Source organism: Seriola lalandi, unplaced genomic scaffold (assembly GCF_002814215.2).
Source record: "Seriola lalandi dorsalis isolate HSWRI2012SDOR001 ecotype SW California unplaced genomic scaffold, Sedor1 jcf7180002054955, whole genome shotgun sequence".
Taxonomy (NCBI): Eukaryota; Metazoa; Chordata; class Actinopteri; order Carangiformes; family Carangidae; genus Seriola; species Seriola lalandi.
Genome location: NW_019525506.1, coordinates 727,352 through 749,638, shown reverse-complemented (window position 1 = coordinate 749,638; position 22,287 = coordinate 727,352). Strand labels below are relative to the sequence as shown.

At 41.5% G+C, this 22,287-nt stretch overlaps 1 protein-coding gene across 1 annotated transcript in view; it reads right to left on the bottom strand.

Annotated features, from left to right (window-relative positions):
- Nucleotides 1-4,624: 4,624 nt before the first annotated feature.
- eeig1a (estrogen-induced osteoclastogenesis regulator 1a) overlaps nt 4,625-22,287 on the bottom strand; it is a 30,202-nt gene continuing 12,539 nt past the window's right edge. Inside the window, exons 3-12 of the mRNA XM_023394968.2 lie at nt 17,356-17,476; nt 16,493-16,522; nt 14,594-14,710; nt 13,114-13,160; nt 12,475-12,626; nt 10,834-10,944; nt 10,162-10,357; nt 9,924-10,045; nt 8,076-8,145; nt 4,625-7,356 (exon numbers count right to left, since the gene is read on the bottom strand). Of these exons, the coding sequence (XP_023250736.1) occupies nt 7,311-7,356; nt 8,076-8,145; nt 9,924-10,045; nt 10,162-10,357; nt 10,834-10,944; nt 12,475-12,626; nt 13,114-13,160; nt 14,594-14,710; nt 16,493-16,522; nt 17,356-17,476 (1,012 nt within the window). The 3' untranslated portion in view covers nt 4,625-7,310. The remainder of the gene's footprint in view (nt 7,357-8,075; nt 8,146-9,923; nt 10,046-10,161; nt 10,358-10,833; nt 10,945-12,474; nt 12,627-13,113; nt 13,161-14,593; nt 14,711-16,492; nt 16,523-17,355; nt 17,477-22,287) is intronic.

Below are 22,287 nucleotides of genomic sequence, written 5' to 3'. Positions count from 1 at the left end.
TATGGCCTGAAGACGCTGCTCCGGGCTCCCGGATCCGCCGAACCACAGGCCCCGGCTCCTGCCAGGATTGGCCTGGTGAACGTCAGATCACTGGCAAACAAGACTTTCCTTCTGATTAATTTCTTCAGCTCCCGCGCCTTGGACTTCCTCTGTGTGACAGAGACCTGGATCGGTGCCGGTGAGTGCAGTGCCCTGGTCGAGCTTTTACCGCCGGGCTGCTCTTATTTTAACTCCCCGCGGACATCGGGCCGTGGCAGAGGAACGGCGACTGTTTACAGAAACAACTTTAAATGTAAGCAGTGTGCTGCTCCATCCTCATTCTCCAGCTTCGAGGTGACTTTATTTGAGGTGGGTCTCTCTGATCCGGTGCTGTGCGCTGTCATCTGCAGACCCCCCAAATACAATAAGGACTTTGTCAATGACTTTTCGCTCAGCGCCGTAGGCCTTTTAACTGTTCGACTGCCGGTCAGTTCACTGTTTCATTCAACCAGCTCTGTGTTCCCTCTGACTCACGGTCTGCTGACACGGAGGAGCTAAGTTCCTGGTTTCACTCCTCCTGTCAATCCATACTGGACTCTGTGGCTCCATTAAAGTCCATGCAGCCTAAAGTGAAACCAGAGCCCTGGTTCAGTGACAGAACTCGTGCAGCAAGACGGGAATGCCGCAAAGCCGAGCGCAGATGGAAGAAAAACAAGCTACAGGTTTCATTCCTAGAAAAAATCCTAGAAGATTGTTTGCAACATTACCAGAACACTGTTAAAGAGGCAAAAAGAGAATACTTGTCACATATTATTGTGTCTAATCGCCACAATTCCCATGTGTTATTTAAAACTATTGACTCTGTCCTAAATGCCCCTCAGTCTGTCTGTGTGGAAGCGTCCCCTGAGCTGTGCAATAATTTCCTGCAGTTTTTCATTGACAAAGTTGCTACCACAAGGGCTCTCATCCCAACTCCTCCCTCTGACCCCTCTTGTCCAGTCCCTTGTCAAGCTGTGTTTGATAGGTATGATCCTGTGACTTGTGGTTGGCCACACTAAGCCATCGGGTTCCCCTTGTGCGCAGATGGAAGATCTGATGTGTGAACTGGGCTCTTAAGCTCTATTCCTCTGATGCTGAAACGGCAGCAGCTGTGGTGTGGACTGACAGGGTCATTGCTGCACCAATAGGAGAAGCCGGCTGTGGAGTCGGAGGCTCCTCCTCTCTGCTCCAACAGGGACAAGTAATCCATCAGTTAGTGTTAAAATGCCTGAGCTTTGTGCAGCAACAGGCTGTAATAACAAGAACAACTGTAGAAAGGATCTTTGCTATGCACGACCACCTACACCTGCTACCTGACCGCAGCAGGCTCCTGGATACACTGTACGAAGTCGCTGCTAACACAGTTAGCATTCATAATTGGAGGTAAACTTTATATATTAGTGTTAAAATAAAATTAAGTAGCTAATTGCGTACATGTCCACATTTGGTAAGTATCACATATATGAGGAGAACCTTCGTAATATTAGCTGAAGTTACTGTGTGTAAGCGAACTGTGTGGTGTAACCGCTTGTATTAAAACCATAGACCAAGGGAAAACATATTATAATGTGTTTTAAAATGAGTTCTGCAAAGCGAAGGTGACGTCACCGAACTTAGTGTTAACAGTGACAGCGGGTTGTCGATGTCGGTAAGTCACGATCACTAAACAATCCTGTTATCACAGTAAACTGTCGCGTCTGTGTTACACCCCGTTGCCGGGGAAAATGATAAAGTAAAGAAAAGGTGGAAAAACTACACGAGCACGACACGTTAGCATTTTTTTAGTGTGTAATCTCTTCAGTCAGCCATGCTGCTTCTTTTCTCCCACACGGGAACAGGCATCAACAATCAATCAATCGCTGTACAGCACATTTGCCACAGGCTTGATAAATAAAATAAAACAATTGAAATTCAAAAAAATAACGTGTGCAAGTGAATTCTGATAAAAGGTATGTAAAAGGTTGTAAACAAAACGTGATATAATAATAAACTACTTTTATCTACAAGTGCCGGCACTGTCTGTTGTTGTCTTCTATACCTGCCAGACAAAAGCAGTTGAACACAGAATAGATTATCAATCATAATTTTTATATTCCCAACTGAAGACACATAAAAACAATGAATTACTCTTCCTTAACTCACTCTTTCTAATGAACCGCTACACCAACACATGAAAACCATGAACCATCCCTTCAGTCAGGTCTTGCCATGAACCACTACCATGTTCAGCCATAAGCTCTTGGTTAAATGTAACCTTTTATCATGTTCAATATTATAACCATGGCACAGTCTTTTTAATCACATCTTGCCATGAATTATTATTATTTCCAGCCATAGGCTCCTGCTTAAAACTTGACTTTTCTATCATGCTCAACATTACAACCATGACATCTGGACGTGCTGTTAAAGAGCAGAGCAGCAGACGTGTGTGTCGTGTTTGTTCATATTAAGTTTGGTTCAGTGTTAGTCGGATAGTTTTCAGCTGTAGTTCATTTCATTATTGATGACAGGAGTCAAAACATCTGTTGGAATGATTCTGTCTCTGTCAGAATAAAGAACATCACTGAGAGCTGAGAACCATCATGACATGTTCACCTGCACAATGACACCAAACTGAGTATTAGTTACTATTCTATTATTTAATGTAAAACGGTTCAGCAGACTGTTTATTACAACTAAGCTGAGGGAATAATGTATTTTCAGATATCTGTGATCATCTCATCAGAGTGCTGTTTCTTTGGTCTTTTTCTCTATACTCTACATTGTAGATATATGTGTCAAACTCGAGGCCCGCGGGCCAAATGTGGCCCGCCACGTCTTTTTATTTTTACGCAAGAGCTTAAAAGGTCTGATTATCTTATAATAAATAAGTCAAAAGGGTGCATTGACTATAAACTACATTTCCCATAATGCATGCCGATCATGTTACATGTGAAGTGACGGCATCCCGCCACTAGATCGCAGTGTTTCCACATCAGTGCCATTTTCCGAATTAAGAAATACAAACAATGATCCCCAAATGGATGGAAGCTGCAGATGAAAAGCTGTTTCTAGAAAGACGGGAAGGCGAATATATGTTTGTGCTTCAAGGAGAAAAACCGGTCTGTTTTTTGTCGTGTGATAAAGGACAGGCAGCATCTCCTCATCAACTTCACCTTAAAACTTGACCGACATAGGTGTGAACTGAGACAACCCTTGTGTTGTTATTTTGAGTTTATTACATATACTACGTTATATGTGTAGCAATGTATTTAGTGTTTGCAGGTTTATGTGTTGATGCAGACAAACGTTCACTGTAATCAAACCATGTCTCATTAGTTGGATGTATCTCCCTGCAAAGCTGTGTGCAGCCATATGTTTGTGTAAAATGCTTCACCTGTCACTCATGTTCTTAGCAGCTCACAATTGTTGGTTGGACCGTTATTCCGCCCCTCTCGACTATGACAAAAAAGTTTTGAACAAAGTTAATGTCATAACTTGTTATTTATCCTTATTCACTTGGATAGTTTGATCGTTGATTGATGGAGTGATGTGGGTTTCATAAACTGACAAATGAAAAGGATTTATGTTATAACAGAGCAACAAACAAACATTTCTTTTTACATTTATGCAAATATATATGTAATATTTGTAAGTTGAATAATAAAAATCCAGAGTTATTTAACATTAAGTAGTAGTTGTATTTATTTTACATTACATTTATACTGCCTCAAAGTTACATCTGGCCCTTTGAGGGCAACCATCATGCTGATGTGGCCCTCGGTGAAAATGAGTTTGACACCCCTGCTGTAGCAGCTCGTAGGGTTGTCCTCTTGGTAAAGTTAGACCAGTATTGGCTCCTGTATCCGACGCTGTGGCAGGAGCAACGTCACTGACGGAGCCAGTAAAAACTTAAAATACTTTATGGGTGTTTTGAGGGGCCACCAGGCGACCGGGATTTGAGCCAGTAGTCCCCAATAATAAGTTTATAGAAAAAACAATAAAAAACAGACGTGGTTTCTTAAGTGGAGGAAATTCTGGAAGGTTGCTCTCACCTGTACAATGTTTAATGCAAAGTGTCATCTCCCATGTGGGCGGAGGCCGTGTGTTTATACAGCTGCTAATGTCCTTGGCCCGTGGTTTGCACCATGCATGTCCAACCAGACCAAAATAAAGACCAGAGAAACTGAAATTAAAACACTTGAAGGGGTTGTGACTTAGGTCTCTGCTCAGGATGCCATGACAACACTAAATCTTTATTTTCCTAGCTATATTCTTGTTTAAAATCTCGTTTACATAACCTTTTTCAGATATTTAATATAAGAATATCAGAATGACTCAAGCGCCACCCGTGGACCTTTGCTGCATGTCATCCTCTGACTCTGTGCTATCAGGCAAAAATTAACTATTTAAAAAAAAAAAAAGAACATGTTTTCTGTTTATAATTGTAGAATATAAACTCCTACTCGTGTCATTAAACCCCTCAGATTCTCAGGACTATTACAGAGGTGAAAGAACATACACAGACATCTTGGTGACACACACATTTTGCTGTATTTAATATTCCTGTCATTTAAATCATGTCAGAACAACAGCAATGATTAAAAAACGTGACACAGGAAGAAACTCAGGATTAGCTTTTTATTGTTTAAAGTCAGTTCTGCAGAAAAAAATAAACAGACTGTAGTTACTACGTGACGACTGGAAGAACAGTTCCAACTCAATTCTCTAATAAATTTAGGTTAAACTAGCTTTGTTACAATAGAATTATTTGTTAGACATACTAAAAGAAAAAAAAAAGCTTGGGGAGGTGAGTTGTGTGCGTAGCTTATAACCGACCTCCAGACAAAAATAAAATAAAATAAAATTTAAAGAAGGAGGAACAAAAATATATAAATAAATGCTTTAAAGGAATACTAAAGGCTGTGGTGACGTAAACTCAGACCATGCAATCAGTGGTTCATCCCCAAATGTGAGAATAACTAATGTGATTAATAAACCAAGCAGGGTCGTGTAAAGACAAGTGAGAAGTCGTGAAAAGGGGAAACGAGAAGAAGGAAAACTTAAAAATAACGGCCAAACTGATGAAGAACAGAGTCTTAAGGATTATTTTATTTTTTCTGATGTGGCTGGAGCTGATCACCTGATAGTTCCTCTACAGAAAATCAATCGCCAGTTATTTTCATAACTGATTAATTTGCTGGTTAAACTGAAAATGTTTCAGATTTGACCAACTGGTCGTGCATCGTGTTATTTAACTTAATTCAAGAGGTTTGTAAAGTTAAAATGACCTGCATGTGGAAAAGGGAGACTTATTTCTCAAAGTGATGGCTTCTGTCTCCTTTTTTACAAACAGAAAAATACGATTTTAAGCCTCTGTACAAGATAAAATCCTTGTTCTGTCACCTCAAACACAAAACCTGCATCTAAAAGTAACAAAGAAAAAAAAGAAAAAAGAAAGAAGAAGAAGAAGAAGCATCAACCAGCCAGCTGGTTGCCAACATTACAATTCTTCTTCTGTCCTTTTTTCTGCCTCCTTGGTGTCTCTTCTTCTGCCTGACTCGAAGTAAACATCCTTGTAAACACCAAAGGGCCTGAAACAAACAATAAAACAAAACAAAACAAAAACAGCAGGCCGTTGCCCCACCAGGGGGCAACAAAGACTTTTACAGTCACAGCCTCTGCAGATAAATCCCCCTTCATGTAGTGAAGTCTTCCTTCAACCAGAACAGTTTGTACCACAGAGCTAATGTTTTATAACTGACCACATGTTGTTTTAACTTCTGATGACTGAGGAGAGAAGATAATAATACATATCCTTTTGATTAATCCTTCATGAGGACGTGGCGACGGTGCAGCAGCAGCAGCAGCTCAGTAATCAAACATATAGAGAGTAAAAACAGTGGGATTTCCTAACTGGTCACACACCTGAAGGTATTAACACGACTGAGACAAACAAACAGAGGAAACAACATTTCTCTCCTCACCGTCACCAGCACTGCTCACGGTGCTTTAGGCTCATTTAAGAGAAACTTTACAGGCACAAAGTGAAGAGGAGGTTCGATCGCAGCTCCCCGATCAACAGGGAACAACTTCAAACACGAAGAACAAAAAGAAAATAAAAAAAACTAAAGTGAGTCAGAGTCGATCAGTGGCTTTTACAAACTCTCGGTCACATTCAGTGTTGATGTGCTGCCCTGAGACGCAGTTTCCAAATGCACTTAGGAGTTATTTTATCCTGTTTTGCTGCTGGGCTTTGGTTTACAAAGTTTTTTGAAGGTGGAAACTTTTTCCAACTAAATCACAACAAGAACGAAACCGTTCCAAAAATGATCATTTCATGTGAACTGAACTCCATACCGGGAGGATTCTTGCAAAACCGTTTCAGACAGTTTGCAGCGACAGAAATTTGTCAGAATTGATGTGAAGGGGAAAAAAAAAAAAAAAAAAATCAACTGACACTTCGATGAAACTGCTGCTGAGAGTCTGTGGCTGCAAATTACTCTCACCTCCAGAAAAGCAGAAGTTCAGGGACTTCAGGGAAACGATGATGGGTGTCATTTCTTATATTAACACTAGAATAAATCAAGTGTATAATGAATTGGTTTGTTACCACGAGTGAACTTAAAACATGAAAACCATCCTCATCCATTCATCCCCAGGACATCAAGAAGTAGCTTCAGTCCAGCCTCACTAACTTCCTGTCACCAACAGTATTAATAACAGCTGGGAATTTCTCTCCCTGTCTGTATCTGGCTCTAATATAGTTCTATTACTCACACACACGACAGTTTTCCAGAGATGAATGAATGTTTTCCACACATGGTCTCTGCACACTAACATCATTTATAACTTGAAGCATTAGTTATTTTTAAACAGCATGTTTCCTCTCTCTTACTGTGGGTGAAGGTGGTCGTTAGTGCGGCGGCAGTTATAACGACGAGCTGGGGACACACGGATGATGTTGGTGTCTGTATCTCTATCAATTAAACAGGTGAAATGACTCTATGGTGTGATCTCCTGAATCTCTGGATTTAAAAAGAAAAAAACAACAAAAGAAACGTTGTTACTGCAGCACAGACGCAGGTAAACACACCACGGGGGGGCGTCTCAGAGAAACTTTTTTTTTTTTTTTTTTGTGCATCTGAATCACAACAACAACACAGACGAACGGAGCGGAGGCGAGCACTGCCACACATTTCACATAAAGTGCAAACTGACGAGGTTTTTCCCCTCACGGCGTCAGACCAGCTGAAGCTCCAGGAAAAACCGGCGACACAGACGACAGGACGATCCGCAGGTCGGCGCTCCGCTTAATGGCTCTCTATCACCACAGGCTCGTAGCCGCCCGCAGACACCCTGCAAGGATCCAAACAGACGGGGCAAACGGTCAGAGTGCGAACTAGTTACCTTCACCAAGGAGGTTGTTTGTTTGTCAGATAAAAAGGGGCAGATCCATATTATGATGAGATCTGTGAGTTTGCACAGTTCAGTGCAGATCCAGATAATAATGTGGATCTGGTGGAGGTATGTGATTTTTAGTTTGAAGCTGGCCTGTGAGGTGGCGACTCTGCTCTTTGTTAAATGACGAAGGTCTCAAGGTGAAACGTGTCGGTCTGACACAGTGTATAAGACACTTTCTCTATAGATTTTGCAGATATGTGAAGTTGGGGCCAAAAACACATTCTGTTCTTCTGCTTCATGAAAAGTTTAACTTAAGTTAACTAATTCCAGTTCTTCTCACACTGCTCCTGCAGCTTCCTCTCCTTCTATTCATATGATTGATAGATTGAAGTGTCACTGTTAAAATTGGTCTCCAATTAAATCTAGTGTAACTGCTATGAAGAGTCGCCTTACCAGCCTACAGAGCAGCGCTGTGGGTTTAGGCATTTAAGAAGTTTAGATTCTTATCCGTCATGAAACACCTGATCAGGCCCAGATTCCAGACATGTGTCTGCGGACAGTTTAAGTGAAAGTGACCAAAAGGAAAAGAAGAAGAGAGAGCTCCACACAGACAGGGACACAGAGTAGAGAAACGAGGAGGGGAGGATGTGATAGAGGAACAGAGAGCGTCTCACCTGTTTCCGAGCCTGATGCCGCTGAGCGCGGTGGTTCCATCTCTGCTGACGAACAGACGCAGGTTACTGTCTGAAAGGCAGAAACACAGGGACAGAGTTCAGGGCTCCTGCACCATTTTAAAAATCAAAATCAAAGCTTTTTCAGACCTTTTTTAAGACCTCAATGAATGAAAATTAAGTCTGAACAATGTCCAAATGATTTCTTTTACTCTGACTTTTGTTTTTGTTCTATAAACAACAATTTAAAACGGAGGCAGAGTGGAAAGTTCAGTCCATGCTCAGAAACCCAGCAATAAAAGATGCTAAACATTTTCCAAATCCTTTCATATTAATTTAAGAGGGAAAACCACGTTTTTTAGTATTTTCTAGTCCAGACTTTTTAGCCCTCATGGTTTAGACAGTAGTTTTATACCAAACTTAGCAGGTTAGCGCCCCCTAGCATGTTAAAAATAAATTTGTGTCTGTTAACAAAGCAACAACAGCCCAATTATTTATTTTTATTTATTATTATTTCTACCAGTCTTAAACACACTATCAGCAAATGTAAAACCTACAAGAAATCCACAGTAAATATGAGACATTTAAACCTTCTTTTCCTTTGTTTTAATGTCAGACTTTTTAAGACTTTTCAACGACCTGCAGGAACCCTGGAGTCGGCAGCGGCTGACAGAAACCAGGAAGCATCAACACACGGGCAATAAAAGGTGACGGAGCACAGAGCTGGGGAAGTGAAGGAGAGCTCAGCCCAAAGATGGTGCAGCAGTCACAGACGCAGCTTTCAGACATCAATAACAAGCCGCGACGGCTCGTTATTGATGTCTGAAAGCTGCGTGTAAAACCTTCACACGAGGAGATTCACTGTAAACAGAGGAGACCATGTTGAGGAGCGATGGCCTCCGTCTCACACCAGCGATATCATCACTGCTGGTGTCCATTAAACCCCCGCTACAGACGCCTCCCTCTGACACAAAGTTTTTTTTGGCTTCTCTTCTCTTCTGAGCTGCTGGTCAGTCCCACGTTCCTCTGGGAGAAAACCGCCTTGAAGGGGCCGGTATATATTCCGTCAGAACCCCTACACCTCCTTCCACTACTTACCGGCGTCCATTTTCCAAAATAACGACAGTCAGTTTAAACCCGCTTCACACAGTGAAGCTGTTTGGAGGTGAGAAAAGGACGCAGGGTGCGCCATTATCTCCGCTTTTAAAATCACATTGTGTCTCCTCCTTCCCTAAAACCTTTCCGCCCAACTGTAAACACTCGTTGCATGAACTGGATCTGATCAAGCATGACCTCCTGTTTCCTTACTGCTGAATCTGTTTTCCTGTGTCTTGTCTGCTTTGCACGGTTCTTGTTTTATTTATCCATATTGTTACTTGCCTATATCCCTGGATGCTTTCTGGGAACGTAACAGGAATGTGGAGCTGCTGATGTTATGACACTTTATAAACACCTCGTACAAAAGCTGCAGCCTGCAACTTTCCACACAAAGAAAACAGAACGTGTAGTCTGGCATTTGTGAAGTTGCTTCACCTGCTTGTTGTCGTCATGAACAGACTCTTAAACTAAAATGGACACAGATTTATTCACGTGTGAAAGAATCTCTTTTCATACTGTGATTTATGACCTAACTGCAGATTTAACATCTTGGCTGTGTTTCAGCAGCCTCGTGACAAAGTCCACTCTCTTGTAACTAAAACCCTTCGGTATTTTTGCTCTAGCTGCGTTTGTTTTCTTCTTGTTCTGAGCTGTAAAATAATCACTGCTGAGGTTGTTCTTCTAAGTCTAGTTCATGTTGGGCTGCGTCACCTGCGAGCCGCTTCTCTGCAGCGATCTTCACTCTCACTTTACCTTCAGTGTTGTTGATATCTGCGAAGTTTTGGCTTTGGACAATTTTCTCCACGATGTCGTCGGCGTCCATGCGGGTGTCATTAACCCAGGAGGGGTGACTCTCCACCGAGTCCTGCTTCCTCCTGAAATACACACAACAGTAGATGTAGTTAGAACAGGACTGAACTAGGACGTTACACGTGTTGAATGTAAACCCTCATGATCCTATGACAGGGGCACTGACAACATGTGTCTGTACCTAGGGAGCCTGTTCGGGGGTAAGACAGGCCGCGGGGGTCGAGGAGGTCTCTCAGGACGTCCGGCGTCCTTGTCGCCCTCTGCGGGTGTGTCGGCGCTGAAGCCCAGGCCCCCGGAGGTGCTGCTTCCTGTCGAGGTGTTCCTGCGATGCGTGAGGTCCGACAGGCTGGAGGAGCAGGAGTGCTCGGTGCTGTAGCCTGCGGGAGGAGCAGGGACACAAGAGGGAAATCAGAGACCAGGACCAGAACTGGAGAACCGATGAATCTGGTTTTCTCGGGTCAGGGTCAGAGTTCAGTGTCGACGACATGAATCCTTGGGCCCACCCTGGCTTGCGTCATCCTCCTGGCTGTTTCACTTTGGGCTCTTAATACCAACCAGGCACAACCACTACATTCTCTCCCGACCTCGACCTATTAACCTCCAGATTATTGAGAATTATTTTGGCGGAGTGTTTTTCTATTTCGACAGGCGTTTCAGCAGGTGACGCTACTCAGCCAATCATTCCAACACTGGAGAATTAAGTGCAGTATAAATGTGCAGCAGCAGGAATTTATCCGAGAATTTGGATTAAAATAATAAAAAAATAAACAAGTAAATAAAGTGTTCAGTTTCCTAAAAGAGGCTTTTCTGGATTATTAAAAGACATGACGGGGAGGGTCGGTGAACGTCGTACCTGAGATCTTGCTGTGCTGGCTGGCGTAGCTGGAGTTACGAGAGTGACCGGACTGGAAGACTTCCGCAGAACCGAACTGGTTGTGGTTCACCTCTGATTCGTCGAGGAGACCTGAGGGCAACAAAGGAAAAAGAAAACACCACCGTCATATGTTTTCACGTTGTCTTGAAGTGTGTTCCTCTGGGAGATCGGACAGTGTTTCTGTTACCTTCACGGCAGAGACGCAGAACTCGGTGGTTTCTGATCGACAGACGCCGTAATTTACGACCGCGGCAGGTTTTCCCTCCAACATGTCGGTCAAAGTTAACGGCTTTCCAAAACTAATTTTTTGTTTGTCATGAAACATTATTCGCCTTTGGATGTTCGTGGCTTGTGGCAGAGAATTTGCCGCCCCCTCCCTTCTCACGTGGAGAAGCTGTTTTCTTTTTTTTTCAGACCGACTCCTGAACCAGATGTTCTGCTGCTGTGAACGACCTCAGCCTTTCAAGTCGTTTTCCAAGTTGGAACAAAAAACAGGTTTCGTTTTTCATTTTAATTTAAACTGAACAAATCCTAAACATTGTCGGCTAGTTTTCCATGTGAGTTTTTTTTTTTAAAGAACTTGTTCCAGGAAGTTTTGGCTCATGTTATGAAACACATCTGGCTGAGCTGGAGTCCAGTCTCAAGACCGCTTCATCTCCTTTTAATCTCAAGTCTTTCAGACATCATTTTTACTGGGATTTATTTTTCATATCAGTTCTAAACACAGGAAAAGTGATTTAAGAAAGCTTTGGTTGGACATTGAAGAGTTTAGTAGCAGTTGAGTTCTGGCAGTTGAATAATCTGAAACACTGAGGCATGAATGAGACAAATGGGACGATATTTGATCTGAACTCACTGTATCTGGGAATAAGTTAAGGAGTCACTGCCACTTTATTGGTTCTTAATCCAGTAGCAAATCAAATCCAAATCCTTCTGAATCCCTCATCAAATCTATTCTGGCTCAGCTGCAACCCAACGATTATTATTAAGATACTCAAGATACTTTACTACTATCTTTCTTAAAAAACAAAAAAAAGAAGATGTAATTAATAAATGACTTATACATTTATAAGAAGCCAAAAACATTTAATTCCTTAAAACAGTTAAATATCAAGCAGTGGACACATGTAACTGGTTCAATATGTTTTTCAAAAAGTTAAGATTGTATTTGTTTACACAAGGATAAAACACTGTGACTTTCTTGTTTGCAAGAATCTTATGTTTGTTAAGTTTTCTGAAATGGATCCAGGAGCTTTTTCATCCCACAGTCTAAGTTTTATTTATCCAGTAGAGGATCCAATGTTATAACACAGTGGCTAACGAGGGTCTAACTAACTAGATAAATAAAATAAATTCTTTTTGTGCATAAATTTATATCAACAAATAACAATTAAATTTGCAAATGAAAAACGTAAAAGTAAGAACTTGGAAAGTTGGAAAAGTTAAACAACGTTGTTCTGTCTAAATGCGTCTTGTGAACCTTGTTCCTCTCAGTCTGGGAACCGCTGGCTGAAGAGAAGGTATTTTATCAGCTTGGACCCAGATCTAAGATGTAACCTGTGTTCAGAGTTCAACCCCACCACTAAAACTAAAGTACAGATACTTTCTGCTGAGTTGTACCTGAGCTGATGATGGAGGGTCGAGGTTTGGCACATCGGCCCAGAGAAACCCCTCCGGCCGGCCCGGGCTCCGCCGTTCCCTCCCCCTTACAGTCCAGCTGCAGGGTGTGCTCTCGTCCTGGGATGGAGATGGACTTTGCCGTGCTGGGAGGCCTGCAGGAAAAAAAAACAAAACACGCCTTATCAGTCTGGAACAAGATTAAATGAGCACACGGCTGCAGCTCTGCTTAGCTTGGCTCCACTCAGATGACTTTTATTGACCACGAGGAAACTGAGTCACTGCAGCGACAGAGGACAGAGGAGAACAGAGGTTGTGCACGTTCAAAAAAACTGATTAAAAGGTTGAAAATATACAAAAAAAATAAATAAATAACTGCAGAAAACATGGTGCCTGACATGTAACTGTAATGACCAACATGGGACGAACAAATAAGATGCATCATTTTCCCAAAGTCCAGAATTTTTTCTTTTTTGTTTTTAACTAAGATCAAATATCAGAAAACACAAAATAGAAAAAACGAAAGTGACACGAGAAAACTCAAGTTTAAAACCTCCATAATAAAAGGATCGTAAAAAACATCTACGTTAGAAATCACGGTGACACAGAGAAACATCCTCAATGTAAAGTTGAACTACTCACGTTTTAAAACACGGGTCTCCAGACAGGAGGGTCATCCCGATGATCACCTGTAAGCAACAAAAACAATCTTTATGAACCTCGGACGAACATCTCAGAGTCTTGAACGTGTCAAAGTCAAATATCAAGAAAGAGGATCTCTGAAGGAGTGGTTAATTCAAATCCATTTATCAAAATTTCTTTCTGTTTCACTGTTGTGAAATTGCTGCCCTTTTTGTGCAGCATCACTTCCTGTTTCCTTTCCTCTACACCTGATTGTTTTCCTGCACGGCGGTTAAATCAACAGACTGAGAATGAAATCAAATCACTGTTTCTCTGTCCTTATCACAGAGTCCGATACAAAATCATCACCGGCCGACCGACGAGTTCAGTTTATCTGAGAACAAATCTGGAAAAAAAAAAAAAAAAGGTTCAACATGTGAAGCTGCAAAACCAAAAAACAGCAGCTCAAACCCAATAAACTCAATAAACCACTGCCCTGTATTTGTGTTGCTGAGCATTAACAGTGAGCGTGTTTCAGCTACAGTCTGTTGGCTGCTTCACCGATAATAAAAAAGTAGCAGGAGGGGGTCGGAGTAAATTCCCAGTAAGCTCACTGACGCATGAGCGACGCACAACTGCACAGTATTAAGACTTCCAGGGGGAGTGAGATGGCAAAACTGCTCAGGACTTCTTTCTTGGCTTCGTTAAAATAAAGAGCAGTTTGGGCCGATGGTCACCGGGTGGCGCTGCTGAGCTCCTGAGCTCCTTCACCCACAGAGGCATTTAAATGTTTCAGCTGCTTGTGTCTTATCAACACAGATGGATAAATGGTGATTTTCCTGTGGTGCAACTAACAATTTTTTTTCAAATATCAGTAAATCTATTGATTATTTTCTCAATCAACTGGTTAAACCTTTCATCTATAACATATATGACTTCAGCAAGCCTTGTATTGTTGTTTTTGTCAGTAAAAAAAAAACCTAAAAATATTCAGTTTACTGTCACATGAGACAAAGAAAGGCAGCAAACCCTCAAAGTGAGAGGCTCGACAGAGGGAATCACAAATAACAAATCAATTAAATCGACCACTAATTCAGCTCCGGGTGGAACCACAGGAGTAAAACATACTTTCATTTTCACACAGAGACCAAAAGCCCTTCACTGGTTTTACAGGACAAAAGGACGACGCATCTCCGACGTCTCCTCTCTGGCTGCTTCTGACTGAATTTATGAAGTGGAAACAATCAATGAAAAAAAAGGTCAAGGGTCAAAGGTCATAGTCTCAAGAGTTAATGATCAACCTTGCTTCAGGCACCAGAGCCTATAAAATTTATGACACATTAAAATTCCATTTTTTATTCCGCAAGGGCAAGGCTTTTAATTTGAAAAGTTTTTCAGATTACGCTCTCTCATAAAATTCAATTTCTTCTTCTTCTTTTCTGCTTTTTTTTTTTTCCACGGCACGAGTTGCGTTTTCCTTCCTCGACACCCGTGTCCTTGCCTTCAGTATGGAGTTGTCCTGCCGTGTGTTCTTGGTGTCGTATCCCTCCAGCAGGCAGCAGCGCACGGTGGAGCCAGAACCGGCGAACTCCGCCATGTTGAGGTCCGTGAAGCCCAGCTGAGGGGGTGAAGAGCAGAAAACGGTTAATTGAAGACTCGCTGATGGGAGGGCCTCGTTTATTTCTGGCACTTATTTCTGCAACGCCCATCAATTAGCGCACGGAGCGAACGCACGTCGTAAACTTCACAGGCTTTTTGAAGTTTTATAGTGTATGACGGAGAGAAAAAAAAAAACCACACGTCGAACGTCAAACCAGACCGTGAGTGAGAGAGGAAGAAACAGAGGGAGCAGGTGAACAGTTCGAGAGCTCGCATGTCTGTGGGTGGACAGCTTGTGGTGCCGCGGTGATTTAACCACTTACAGCCTCAGTGACCTGAGTTAATTAAAAACACGGGAGGAAGGCCAGAGGAAGACGAACGGTCTCCCGTTTGGAAACGACTGAACGGATGAAATTATAGTCTTCACACCCATCGGCTCGTATCTTTGCGTACAACACAATACAATCAATAGCCACACTATAATGTGTCTGTATTTCACCGTGGTCACTTACAACATAGAATTATATAGAATAAAACTGAAAGCCTCATTATGCTGTTAGAAAAAAGGCAATATATAAAAGTGAAGGAGAGAAAGAATCACAGAAAGAGGGACGAGAGTAAAAAGAAACTCTTTCCTTTGCACTTAATTAAATTACAACTGTGGCTATTTTTCTTGTGTATGATGTGCTTCAATTTAATCCAATTTAATTTTGATTTCATTCAAAGGCAGGGAGAGCTGCACACTCATGACTCCTGACACTTATTTTAACTGATAAACTAATAAAGATCAACATGTCAGCAAACTGCCTTCTTCACAAAAACTTAAACTTAATACAGAGCCGCACTCGTGTCGCATCAGCGCTGTCGTTATTACAAATTTCAGACTTTTGAAATTGAATCCAAACGTAAAGGGTAGATTTAACTCTCATTATAATCATATGAACATCTCGGTGACGTTGTTAAAACAAAGAGTCCTCGACTCCCCTCGTCTAAAACCTGAGTTTAATCTGAAGGCACCATCATTCTTGGAGCCTATAAAAAGCTGAAATGTTCCGAGCATGTGATTCTGCACAATTTGAAACCCCTCTGACCCACTAAGTGTAGGTCAGAAGTTTCTCCACAGCCCCAGATAACGCCGATAAGTCGACTGTCTACACGACTTTTATCTCTAAAACAAACCTCGCAGCCTCTTGCCGTGTGGAAACGGCCTTTGTCTGAGCAAGCGTCTGTGATGTTATTTTAAATTAACTCTCTCCAGAGAAAGGTTCCCATTCTCCGTTCTCCGGGTTTCCCTTTCTTTATTGGGGGGTGCAGGGGGGGCGAGCTTCTGTTTTCGTAGGTGTGTATTCAAAAAGGAAGCCGACTTCTAAGGAGGGAAGCGAGGTAAATTTAGCTGGAAGGAAATCTAAAAGGAGAACGGGGCGAAAAAACAGAGGAAACTGTTCCTGTCGGGCAACAACGTCCACGGGAGGCGGGAGGCGTTCATCTCCGCGAGGGGGTTCGACCTTGGCAGTCTCATTCCACGAAACATGACTCATCTCGTCAGGAGCCGCTACCACGGCGGGTCGAGAGGTGTTGGCAGGATGTTTTGCAGATTCCGGGTAAATGTGAGAAGTTTTTTTTTTTTTTTGATTAATGTTCGTGTCCGGCCGCCGGCAGGCCCTCGTTCAAAGCGCTGCGAGAAATGCTAATATTTACACGACGTGGCATTAAGGCCGACACGAGCTCATCTGTAACTGTTACTGTGTGTTTATGAGGGTGTGAGAGTCGAGGCGGCCGAGAAGGAGACACAAGCTCTTACCTTCGTGTACGCTTTTCCTCCTTTGAGCTCCTGCAGGGGAAAGAAAAACATAAAAACAAAAAAACAAAACAGGAAGACAGTGATGAACCAAATTATTCAACCGATCCAAACTTTATATTCGGCCTCCAATTACAGGGCCCCGACGACAGGGAGCAAATTAAAGAGCGGGACCGCGGCGTTCACATGGGAGATTAAGCATCAAGTCTGCATTTTTCTGAGAAAAACTCTCCAAACCTCTGGATGCAGTCTGTACATTTTGTTTTTGGTACATAAAAGGGTATCGTTTTATATTTATGTTCTTCCAAGTCAGCTCTAGAAATCATTTCATACAAACATTCTTCCCAAAAGGCGCCGATTTGGTAAAACTACACGTCCTGGTTTGGTCGAGTCTACCAGGGTTTCTGCAGGTGTTTTCCAAGGGGAGGGGGGTTTAAAAAAGTTTCCTTTAGATGTTTAGGTTACATATAATTATGGGTTAAACATAATTTCACTGTATTTCAATGTGAGGTAGGTCCTGTCTGTATATGTAATCTAGACATCCACAATATTACAGCAGCAACAGTTAGTCCATTAATCTATTTTGATAATTGATTAAAAGCAATTCTTCAAGCAAAAAAACCCAAATATTTAATGGCTCCAGGTTCTCAAATGTAAGAATTTGCAAAATAAGACTTTAACACATCAAACGATTAATCAATTAATGAAGAAAATAATCAGCAGTTTGATCAGTGATGAAAAGAATCATGAGTTGGAGCCTTTAAACACATAACTGAAGTGCAGATTCGGATTCCCAGACTTTCTAAGACATTGTTATTGATTTAAATTTATCTCTGAACTCGAGGAGGGCGATTTGAGAGTCGTACCTTCCTGACTGACACCCTGCACACAGAAGGATCCAGGACGCCCGTGTGGGGGTTGGCGCTCATTTTCGACACGAACGTGAACCTCTTCCTCCAGCGAACGCAGTTTTCTTGAACCTCCTCTCTGCAAGGAGAAAAAAAAACCAAACACAAAAGACAGGAACACATAAGTCTTTGTTTTCTGCTTACTCCTCACTTCCTGATCTCCAGACTTTGGTTAATGGTTAATATGACTCAGATTTTCTATTAGCTGAGACGATAACCGACAGTGACGGTCAAACATATTATGTAAAAGAGCGTAAAAAATACACAGAGCGGGACATTTAGGTCAAACCCAAACATTCTTGGCAGCGTCTAATTCAGATTCCCTTTTATTCTCCCACTTCAGAACAACACATTTTTTCCAGTTATGTCATGACTATCTCACAGCCTCGTGACCGGTGCGTCCACTGAGGATCAAATTTATCTGGATAACACTGAGAAAACATGTCATGAGCAAGGTTTTCCAAAACTAACTGGATTTCGGAGCAGATTCCCATGGCTTTTGTTCTTCCCTTCGCTCCTGTAGTAATTTAGCGGGTGGATGCAGCCGCTCATGTGACCTCACACTCGTCATTATCCGCATGTAAACTGGTTTGTCTCTCAGGATTTTCCCCCTCCTGCTTTACTGACAAGAAAACCTCTCAAGGAAACAAGTCCACAATGGTCCCCAGGCCTCTGTGAAAACACGGTTTGCCTCGTCAGAAATGTCAGTGGAAAACAGTTAAGTATCCACACATCCTGGTTAACGTGTGGGAACACAGCAGTTTGTGTGAAAACAGACCGGGTCACTGATCTGTTTGTTTCTGAAAACAAAAGCTACTGTGAATGGCAGTTTGACGAATTCCAAAGACGTGCCACAGAAACACAGAAGCAGCAGCAGCTCGAGAAAGAAGCAGGAATGTAGGTTTGTGTTGCAAGGACCTAAAAAAAGATGCATCCTAATTCGTTTAATAAAAAACTGGTGACATGTATCGAGTTGCTAAAACGGGACTCCCATCAAAATCTAATTTTCTGCTGCCCTACATGTTACAGCTGAAACAGCTGGTGATTTAATCAGTTAAAAGGTTGAATACTTATTGGATTTACTGAAAAATAACATTTAAAGTTCCATAATTTCTTCTTCTTCTGTGTTTTATTTGAAGTTTTGATCCATCAGAAGATATAAAAACCATCTCGGTGTAGTTTTACATCTCCTCTCTCAGGCTTCTCTCTCTAGCTCTAGTGACAACAGGTCGGTGAGCCAATCAGAAGAGAGGAGGCTCTGAGCTTCTCTTCTGATTGGCTGACTGTTTTCTGAGTGATCCAATAATAATAAAGCAGATTTCAGGTAAAAACACTCAGAGAAAACAAATCCTGCAAGGTTTGGATGGTGGGTCCAGGTGGGCGGGGCTTGGTGACTGCTTTGTTGTGACATCACAAAATTCCAGAAGTCCTGACGGCTGGTTTTAAGGCTCAGTTTCTGAATACAGGCTGTGTGCATTTCTCTGTGGACTGAGGCTTTGATACTTTCACAGTATTAATATAGAAGCTAGAGCTGATCTATAATCACACTACACATGGACACAGACCTTTACACTGGAGGAGCTTTAACTATTTTGATATTCTGTTTATTTTCCAAACAAAACATTTTTATTAAACTTGCCTGCATTCCCCCTTCGCCAAATGTGAGGATTTTATATTTTTCTTTGTCCTATGAGACATTTATCTTCATTCTTTGGGTTTTGTGCTGCTAGCTGAACTAAACAAGCAGTTTAAAGATGTCGCCTTGGGCTTCAGGGAACTGTTTTACCAACTCTGACATTTTAAAATGCAGAAAATAATTAGCAATAATGAAAATAATCATGAGCTGCATCCCTACTCTTTTTGCATTTTAGATCAGGACGTGTCTTTTCCATTGATCTCTCAAACATCCAAAGTCAAACACTGAATTTAGCCTGAATTTAGAACAATTTGGCCTCGCTGGGTCGCTACAGATTGATTTTAAACAGTCAAAAAAATATTCCATCATGTTCATTCTACTGGAAAACAACACAGGACACTATAATAGCTGTTGAGATATATTAGTCTGGAGCTCAGTGGAGGACACAGAGCCAAAGTGCTAACAAGGCTAAAAATGAGTTTGTCGCTGTGAGCAGCAGTGATCCTACTGGGTTATTTTTAGTTAATTATAAATGTCTGTGATGCTAAAACAGGGAGACGCTCAAGAAAACAAAGTTAGGATGTCTCAAGTTGGTACGTACCAATTACAGCTGAGAAAAATCACTAGAAAGTCATTACCTGCAGATTAGTCTTCCTTATTTCTAAGTTATGAGAATCTACACTGTTTCTGTGAATGACCATCATTTTGTCAACCAAACATTTCAAGTTAATCACCGTCTTGTCAAAGAGCCTCATAATTACTGTAAACGCTCCGTCAGTCACTAGAGAAAGAGGAGAAAAAAGTATTTTTCCGGCTCCTCAATGGCAAACGGCTCGTTTTGGAAACTTTCACTGGACTCAGTCCAACGTCGCGCCGAGGAGACGAAGTAGATCAACTGAACAGACGAATGTTTCTGGAGTCACTTAAAACTGCGTGACGCCTCCCTAATTGCAGCACATACAAATCACACGCTTCATGTCGGGGTGTGATCGCACTTCAGATGTGAAGGTGGGAAGTTTTATCAAAAGAGAGATTAAAGCGCTGAGGAGCTATTTTTATAGCAGCTACATTAGAGCATCAAGATTTTATTATTCCTTTTATTATCATTTCAATTATTCCTCCAAATCTAAAATAAAATGGATACAAAGGAAAAGAAAACATTAAAAGAAACATTCAGTCAGTAAATTAAAGACAGAGTAAATAAATAAAACTCAATAAATGTGTCAATGTTTTTTATGAAGCTTGTGATGAAGCCGGCGACCTCAGAGAAACATGAGTGCGTTGTGTATACAGAGTTTGACCAAACAGATGATGTTTAGCTGCTATCGCTACATCAACAGTCATCAGCACGTCAGGAAGGAAGGGAAGGTTTTCCATCGCAGACACAATCCGAGCTCCCACTCTGTGATTCATGAAGACATTTATATTTTAAATTCCCGGTCCTGAAGTTTATCTTCCGGAGGTCATGGAGTGGTGAGAATCAGAATGAGCGATGACGATAAATGTACTCAGCAGATTTAATATATATGTATATATATTTTATGCATTTTTGTAAAGAACAAAAAGAAATTTAAAGCTCCATATTTTCTTCTTCTTCTGTGTTTTATTTGAAGTTTTGATCCATCAGAAGATATAAAAACCATCTCAGTGTAGTTTTACATCTCCTCTCTCAGGCTTCTCTCTGGAGCTCTAGTAACAACAGGTCGGTGAGCCAATCAGAAGAGAGGAGGCTCTGAGCTTCTCTTCTGATTGGCTGACTGTTTTCTGACTGATCCAATAAAAAATATAGCAGATTTCAGGTAAAAACACTTAGAGAAAACAAATCCTGTAAAGGTTTGTATGGTGGGTCCAGGTGGGCGGGGCTTGGTGACTGCTTCGTTGTGACATCACAAAGTTCCAGAAGCCCTGACGGCTGGTTTTAAGGCTCAGTTTCTGAATACAGGCTGTGTGCATTTCTCTGTGGACTGAGGCTTTGATACTTTCACAGTATTAATATAGAAGCTAGAGCTGATCTATAATCACACTACACATGGACAGAGACCTTTAGACATGTGAGTCCTGGTTCACATCAAAAGTTCACGACTATCTGAGCTTAAGTTGTTGAAAAATCCAGCTATGGAAAAAAAAAAAAGTGTTGGTACGATCAGCTCATCAGATCGATTATATTTACATTTACTCCTTTGACAGATGCTTTAATCGTAAACTACACAACCAGAGTCCTCCATCCTCCACTCCAGCTGCCAGGAGGAAACATGTAATTAATGCAGCTACAATCATCATAGTATGATTCAATCTGAATGTCAGCATTGTTTGTGTAGATGTGTCGTTACTGCAGTTTTAAGGTTTGTTGTGTGAGACAGAAGGTGCAAATGACACATGTACAACACAAACACAGTCTGTAGTACAAACTAGCAGCAGCTGCTCCTCACACTCCCCTCCCCCCCCTCATCTAATTCACCATTATCCACCGTCTCTCCACAATGTGCTGTGTGATTTCTACCACGTTATTCCTCTTCCTTCTTTCTCTTCCTCCAACCGCGTCAGATCATTTCACAGTTTTATGTGGCTTTGCTTTGGTTGTGCAATGAGTGAATTTACACATTTTACTATTAAAATCTTGAACATTAAAGCTTTTTAATGCAATTAAACATCTTTCACTGAGGACACCTTTGGTTATTTATCGTCAGGTGTTGTATTAAACATGATTACAGCCTGTTACAGTCTCAGTTTTCTTTCTTATTTGCCTTTTTATGGAGCTAAAATGAAAGTAAAAATACTAAATATTTGCTTGATTACAGCTTTTTAAATAAAGTTTTACTTCTTACTTACTACTTACTGAATATTTAGGGTTTTTCTGACTGTTGTTTGGGCAAAATGAGCAACTGAGTCACTTTTGGCTCTTGCAACTTGCACTGTATTATCTGTTTGACATTTCTTGACAAAATGATTAACAAAAAAAGCTGATATATCAATCCCTGTTCCTGCTGTTGCAACTAGGAGCTTGCTTAATCAAAAATCCCACAACAAGATTAAAAAAACCAAAACCAAAAAAGTCACAAATCATGTTATAAACCTTCTTTAACTTTAAACTAAACTCCTGCTCCTTAAGAAACACTTTAGAGAAAAGAGGTGAAACTCTCCTCCTGGCTTTCCCCCTCGTCCATCTATCCCTGGAAACAAATGAGCTTCTCAGAAGAGTAGAACCACAACAACGCACACGCTCTCTCAGCTCTTATCAGGAACCCCCCCCCCCC